This window comes from Protobothrops mucrosquamatus, unplaced genomic scaffold (assembly GCF_001527695.2).
Source record: "Protobothrops mucrosquamatus isolate PMUCROS unplaced genomic scaffold, P.Mucros_1.0 scaffold2160, whole genome shotgun sequence".
In the NCBI taxonomy this organism is placed as follows: Eukaryota; Metazoa; Chordata; class Lepidosauria; order Squamata; family Viperidae; genus Protobothrops; species Protobothrops mucrosquamatus.
Window position 1 is genome coordinate 112,905 of NW_015388256.1, and position 7,500 is coordinate 120,404.

Here is a 7,500-nt window from a genome sequence, read left to right on the forward strand (position 1 = left end):
AGCTCTCGGCGATCTCAAAGGCGTCTTGCCCACAAACGCACAACAATGTGGCAGCCTTTAAGCCTTCCTCCCGAATCTGGTTTATGCGGAAATACGTCTCGACTCTTGCAACATAAGATTCCCACCTCTCGGGGTGAGAGACGTCGAATTCCGCTAAACGCCCAACTTTCGCCATGATCGAGGATCAGGGTCTTCTTCTGCAGCTGCACGCACCCTCCAGCGATTTCGTACTGGCAGGATAATGCTGACTTCCACGCCGTTTTCTCTTCCGGACTTCTTTGGGTGAGTCTTCAAGCTTTCCTAGCTGTATAGACTGGATCCCATCCTCGTCGCCACTGTTAAGTCCGGAGAATAATGGCGCTTGAGATGAAGCATTTCTAACAAGTCTTTATTCTCTGCTTCCATTCTATGAACAACCCGAGCAGAGGCACGCAGGCCTCTATTTATACCTTCTGATCCCCGGGCAAGTTCAACCAATCATAAGGCGGTATTTTCCCGCCTTGCGCATGCGCACAAGGCCGGCGCCACTCAGTCTGGTCCCGGGCAGCTTTTGCAAATGCCCGGGACTCTTGCAACGTCCCGAGCCTGCTTTTGCAGGCTCAGGACACAACAGTACCCCCTATATTATACCTGTACATTTGATTTTTCTTGCCTAAATGTAGAACCTTACTTTTTTCACCATTGAATTTCATTTTGTTAGATAGCGCCCAGTGTTCAAGTCTGTCCAGATCCTCCTGTATCCTAAGCCTGTCTTCTGGAGTGTTTGCTATTCCTGCCAGCTTGGTGTTGTCTGCAAATTTGATAAGTTCCCATCTATCCCCTCGTCCAAATTGTTGATGAAGATGTTGAATTGCTGTGAATCCTTGCTAGATTGAGTGGCACACTCGTAAATGAATAAACAAATAATATATTTGACTTGCAGGAGCCTGGATATTCACTGGTGGTACCCATTATGGACTGATGAAGTATATTGGAGAAGTAGTGCGAGATAATACTATCAGTAGGAGCTCTGAAGAGAATGTGGTTGCTATTGGCATAGCTGCTTGGGGCATGGTATCTAATCGTGAGAATCTTATCAGAAGCTGTGATACTGAGGTACTGAATTTGATTAACAATTAACATTCAACATTATTTCAGTCCCAACATTACATATTTATTTATTTATTTATTTATTTATTATTTCAATTTATATCCCGCCCTTCTCCCGAAGGACTCAGGGCGGCTCACAACATTATTAAAACAAAGAAAGACCCACACACCCCACCGAATAAAACCAAATTAAAACCAAAATTTTTGTGTTGTGATAATTAAAATTTCTTAAAAACCCAGTTTAAAAATCCTCCCTAGGCCAGGCCCGCTTGTTGGAAAAGCCATGTCTTGAGGGCGCGGCGGAAAGTAAGGAGATCCGGAATAATCCGGATCTCGGGGGGTAGTTCGTTCCAGAGGGCAGGGGCACCCACAGAGAAGGCCCTCCCCCTGGGGGTCGCCAGCTGACATTGCTTGGCCGACGGCACCCTGNCGAACCTGATAAAACGCCCCCCTGGTCACGGCCGACAAATGGTCATCCAGTGCCAGCCGCGAATCCAGGAGGACTCCCAAGTTGCGCGCCCTCTCCGAGGGGGCCAAAGTTTCGCCCCCTATAGTCAGCGATGGTGTCAGCTGACTATGCCGAGGCGCTGGCAACCACAGCCACTCGGTCTTGGAAGGGTTGAGCCTGAATCTGTTCCTCCCCATCCAGACCCGTACGGCCTCCAGGCAACGGGCCATCACGTCAAGGGCAACGTTGGGGTGGTCTGGGGTGGAAATGTACAGCTGAGTATCGTATGGGGGAGATTTACTCATTTAAATCTATTCTATTGCTTCACATCTACACTGATACTTGAAACAAGATCGTAACATTATATAGTATATAGTTCTTGAAGCTTGAACAATTATAGATCTTGATTAATGAAATAACTGAAAGAATATTGCAAATAATGTATCAGTTACAAAACAATCTATCTGCAAACCATGTGGAAAGTCAAATTAGTCTTAGAAATGAATTGTGTAAATTGACAAAATAAGGAAAGGATAGAATAAAACAAAGATTATATTCACACAAAGATGAGCCATGCTAAGTTATAATTTAGCAAAAAAGCTAAAAGAATTAAGGGAAACCTGCATATCAAAATTGGTGACACTATTTTCAAATGCCTGCTTACAAGAATAGAGTTAATAAATGAGTGAAATGTAAACAAAAGGTCCACTTCTTGCATTCCTCCAAATCCTGGCTCCTACCTTCCCATCCATTTCTTCATGGAGAAATTGTTTTTGCCAATGCAAAGAGGCTGATGCCCTGCATATCTGGTAGCAGCATGCATAGGCAACCTCAAGAGAGCCATGCTTGCAGATATTGCAACCAATGCAGCTCTGCTCAGGGTTTGACATTCCAAAAGTTCATGAGCTCAGTTTAGTGTGATTTCTTGTCCAAATGAATATGCATTTATTGTGTTATTAACCTCCTTCATTTCTCAAAATTTGAAAAAGGGTTGCTAAAGATACTATGTAATGCAAAAAATATGATGTTGAAAGGAACTTTATACATAAATATTTCATCTAATTCCCAGACATACTATTCAGCACACTACATCATGGATGATCTCAAGAAGGACCTTTTATACTGCTTGGATAATAACCATACTCATCTAATTTTGGTGGATAATGGAACTCATGGGTATCAAGGCATAGAGACAAAGCTACGCACCCAGTTAGAAAAATATATTTCAGAGCGTATTATTCCAGGTCAGTTTCTAATAGGGATTATTATTTTAGAATTAAGTATTAATTAACACCAAATGTTATAGTTATTTTTGAGGATGAATAAATTCATTTGACTTACATATTGTTTAGGTTTTTTTTTTAACTAGGACAAGTTATATTTAAAAGGCAACTATATTGATGTAACAAGTGAATGAATCAATATATTTAAGATAAAATATTTTCTTTATTGATTATACTGTACAGTTATTCGATGGAACACATGGAAAATTATTTCTGTGTACACTGTGATTTACAAAAGAATATGAGCGAAACTATCAACTTCAGATCTTGAACTCATAGCATGCAATCTCTGAAAAACCATACCCTAAGGAGCCAGAAATTTTCATTATTTGTGTTTGAACTAATTAAGAGAATCATATTTCTCTAGAGTATTTGTGTGGATACATGGATAACAATGCATTTTTGTAATGCTAAGTCAGGTCCTATGAGATGTTATAGGTTGTTGAAAGAAAAGTCTTCATCAGGGTCCAGTCCAAGCTGGGAAGAAACAAAATGGAGACTGCTTTAGAAAGAAGGTTATAATGTATTGAAGAGCAGAAGCACAAGACATGAGGCTCTGGAGCAGCTGACCATGTGTTGCTGGGAGTGGTGGGTTTTTATGCCTTCTTGGGCTTTTGTGTTTGGAGTTCCTGTTCTTGTGGCATGAACTTTGACCTGAGGTTTTGAGTGTGTCCTTTTTGTATTGGTGGATTAATCCTATTATGTCCCAAAGGACATAATGTCCTGCTATTATGTCCTGCTTCTCTGGGGCTGGGGCTGACGACTTACTTCCTGTGTTGGATTTCTTTGGTGAGGGGGTGCTGGTTCTAATTCTAGCACTCTGCTATTGTTAGCTGTCAGTTTTCCTGCAGGGGCTTTCAAAATATTTTGTCTTGAATGGGCTTCTGCCTGGTAGTATTTGCTCATGAATGGGGCTGAATGGGATTATCAAATCTGCATTTCTAAAAGGTGGTTTCCTGAGTTTCTATTAAGAAAAACTGGGCCTGCTTTTCTGCCTTTAAGATCCTTTGGGGAAATATAATATTTTGCCTTTTTAATATTCCTTCAAAATATTTCTTTTTCTTGGGGGGGGGGGTGCTGTCTTCCTACATTACCCTAAGTTTTAAGGTAATGACTTTTTAGATTCTCAGAAATTGGATAGCAAATATCTTTAGAATACAAAGAAATGTTTAAGACATGGCAAAACTAATTAACTGGCATGTAAATCAAGGGCCCGGATTCCTGCTCTTTTCTGGGATCATATTTAGATGTGAAATGTTTATTATGTCAACTGTCCAGTTGGCATTTCCAGAAAAAGAAACTCATGTGACATGATTTTACCAAGAGTACTATGTTTCCCTGAAAATAAAACTTGGGCTTATATTTATTTTGCCTCCAAAAGAAGCACTAGGTCTTATTTTCAGGGGATGCCTTATTTTTTTTCCTGACACCTGCCTTGCCTCACAGCGGTGGCACCAACAGTCCCGTCCAGCAGAAATCTGCGTGGCTGCTGCCCACTTCTGCAGCCACTCGCAGCAGGATGCCACATGGCGTGTTGTGCTGGTGCTGCCACCGCGAGGCAGGTGGGAGAGCTGCTCTGCGTGTCCTGCACTTGCTTACTTCAGGACCACCAGAGCCAGGCCTCCCACTCCCCAACACCTGTCACGCCTCTGCCCCACTTCTTCTGTGGCTGCTCTCTTCCTTTGGACTCCAGCAGTATGGTAAGACCCAAGGGGTTTTTTTTTGGCTGACCGCGGGATCTTCTTGGGAAGTCCATTAAAAGGTGCCCCAGGTATAGCATTCCCCACCTGCCATGCACAGCTGAAAGCCTGCCACTCACAGTGCAGCATGAGAGGCCATTGTCCACCCTACTGGATGTCCTGGCCAGTGCCACCTGATGGAAGGCAGAGGCCCACTCCTCGGCACATGAATTGGCCACAAGGACAGGAGCCTGGGACATTTGGTGAGGTATCCTGCACCACACACCACCCAGGCCAGACCCTGCTTATGCAGAGTGGTAAGAAAGCAGGCTGACATGTGTGTGTGGGTCCCTGTCCAGGTCCCAACCCCAATCCTAACCCTAAATCCAACCCACAATGCCCAACCCAAAGGCAAATCCTAACCCCAATCTTAACCCCAACCCAACCTCAATCCCAACCCACAATGTCCTGTTTTGGCTGCTTGTGCAGGACGGTGCTTCTGCCATGAGGTTTGGCAGGTAGGGGGGAATCTGCCCCCTGTGCCTTGCTTACCATGCCACAGGTGTCCCATAGCCAGGCTTCCCATGCCTTACCCTAACACCCATTCCCTCCAGGGCAACCTCAATGCCTAATCCCAACCCCAACCCCAACCCACAATACCTAACCCCCATACCCCTGGGCAACCACAATGGTGACGAAAAACAAACAACATTTATTCAAAAACAGTCATGTCATCTTCTTTTGCAACATTTTCATACGGTAACTCCCAAACCCCAAATTCTGGTCCGAATTTCTTGCGACTCCATTTCCAGTAGAACCATTGGCCCAATCTCTCATGTCCAGGAATAGAGGTCTCCTTAAATGAGCATGTAGCCTGCTCATAGTGCATTGGCAACACAGCTGTCAGTGATTTTATCCCATGAATTCTTCACCCATGTCACAACCTCTGGCAGGCTAGGCTTCACAAAGTTTCCACACTGATTTCTCTCCATTCTGTGTTCAATGTAGTCATTGATTTCCCTGTGCAAATTGTCCTTGAATGGCTTGTTTATCTCAATATTCAGAGACTGGAGATAGGCAGTCATTCCTGCAGGAATCATTACTTAATCTATTCTTTTCTCTGCAAGGAACTTCTTCATGTCTTTACCATGGTGAGTGCTGGCTGAATCCCAGACTAGCAGACCACTTTGGCCACCTCTCAAAATAAGTGGCAGCATTAAATCGAGCCACTTCCTTATAACTGCTTGTGTGCACCAGGCTTTTTTGGTTTCAAGAACATAAATGCCTGAAAGACGTTCAATCTTATCTTTCTTGATGATTAGAGCTGGGGCTTTGTTTCCATCCAGGCGAATTGCCAAAATACAGATAACACGTGAACTTTCGTAACCAGTGGAAGGAATGTAGATTGATGAGGCACCCCTCTGATCAATTGTTGTTTGAGGCCATAAACACTGCAATTTCATCCATAGCAATCATGTTGGAGAGTTGGTATTTAGAAAAGTTGATGCCATCAACAAAGGACTTGTAGGTCATCTAGTCCAACCCCCACCCAAGAAGGAGACCCTACACTATTTCTGACAGATGGCAGTCCAGTCTATTCTTGAAAGCTTCCAGTGATGAAGCTCCCACAACTTCTGAAGGCAAGCTGTTCCATTGATTCATTGTTCTCACTGTCAGAAAATTTCTCCTTATTTCTAGGTTGAATCCCTCCCTGATCAGTTTCCATCTATTATTCCTTGCCTTGCCTTCAGGTGCTTTGGAAAATAGGTTGATCCCCTCCTCTCTGTGACAGCCCCTCAAATATTGGAACACTGCTATCATCTCTCCCCTATTCCTTCTCTTCACTAGATCAGCCATGCCCAGTTCCTGTAACCGTTCTTCATATGTGTTAGCCTATTTCCGGGTGTGGGGCGGAACACTCGGACCTTTTCAGGACTCATCTCTATGCTGTTTTGAGATATGCAGTACCCCAGGTAATCAATACTTTCCTTATGGAATTCACATTTGGATAATTTGGCATAAAGTCAGGCAGCTTGTAACTTATTTAGCACCACTCTGACCAGTTTGACATGCTCTTCTTTGGTCTCTGTGAATATTAGGATGTCTAAGTAGACAAGCACCCCTTGTAGAGGTGCTCCTAGAGCACTTCATTTATCAGTTGCATGAATATGGCAGGTGCCCCTTGCAACTCAAATGGAAGCACTCTAAATTGGAAACATCCCATGGGGCAATTGAATGCTGTCTTCCACTTGTCCCCTTCCTTAATTCTGACCCAGTAATATGCCTCCCACAAGTCCAGTTTTGAAAAAAAATTCCCTTCTCCAAGTGCGCTAACATGTCCTTCATTAGGGGGAGTGGGTAGAAGTTATTCCAATTGCATTCAAAGATCTATAATCTATGCAGAGGCAAAAAGACCCATCTTTTTTCTCGTGGAATAACATGGGGGCTGCTGTTTTGGGTTTTGCTGGCTGTATGAAACCTCTTGCCAAATTCTTGTCTATAAATTTTTTTAGCTCTTCCAACTCCCGAGGGGTCATGGAATACATTTTCGGCTTAGGTAGTTTCGCTCCCAGTAAGATCTCAATGGCACAGTCTGTGGGTTGATGGGGAGGTAGTTCGTCGGACCTTTCTTCGCTGAATACTTCAGCTAGATCCCGATATTACTCAGGTATGTCATACAGTCCCCCATCACTCACCATTGCTACACCTTCTGGACCTCTACTCCCTTCTGGGGCTGAGACTCCCTCCCCTTACACTGTGTTTTCCTTTTGGGAATCTCAGTTCTCCCATCCTCCAGTCCATTCTTGGGTTCCACTTCATTAACCATGCCATCCCTAAAATAAGGGGCACTCCATTTCAGGGGTCACCACAAAAGTCAAAGTCTCTGTGTGATCCCCTATGGTAAATTGGATGGGCTGCATGGCAAGGGTGGCTGGAACTCCCCCCTGCAATGGACCCATCTAACTGGCCAAACAAAATTGGCTTCTTCAGCCTCCTCACC

General features: G+C 43.9%; 1 protein-coding gene across 1 annotated transcript in view; it reads left to right on the forward strand.

The window, feature by feature from the left end:
• TRPM8 (transient receptor potential cation channel subfamily M member 8) overlaps positions 1–7,500 on the forward strand; it is a 275,582-nt gene that overhangs the window by 21,975 nt on the left and 246,107 nt on the right. Inside the window, exons 4-5 of the mRNA XM_015824215.1 lie at positions 923–1,095; positions 2,607–2,781. Coding sequence (XP_015679701.1) covers positions 923–1,095; positions 2,607–2,781 — 348 coding nt within the window. The remainder of the gene's footprint in view (positions 1–922; positions 1,096–2,606; positions 2,782–7,500) is intronic.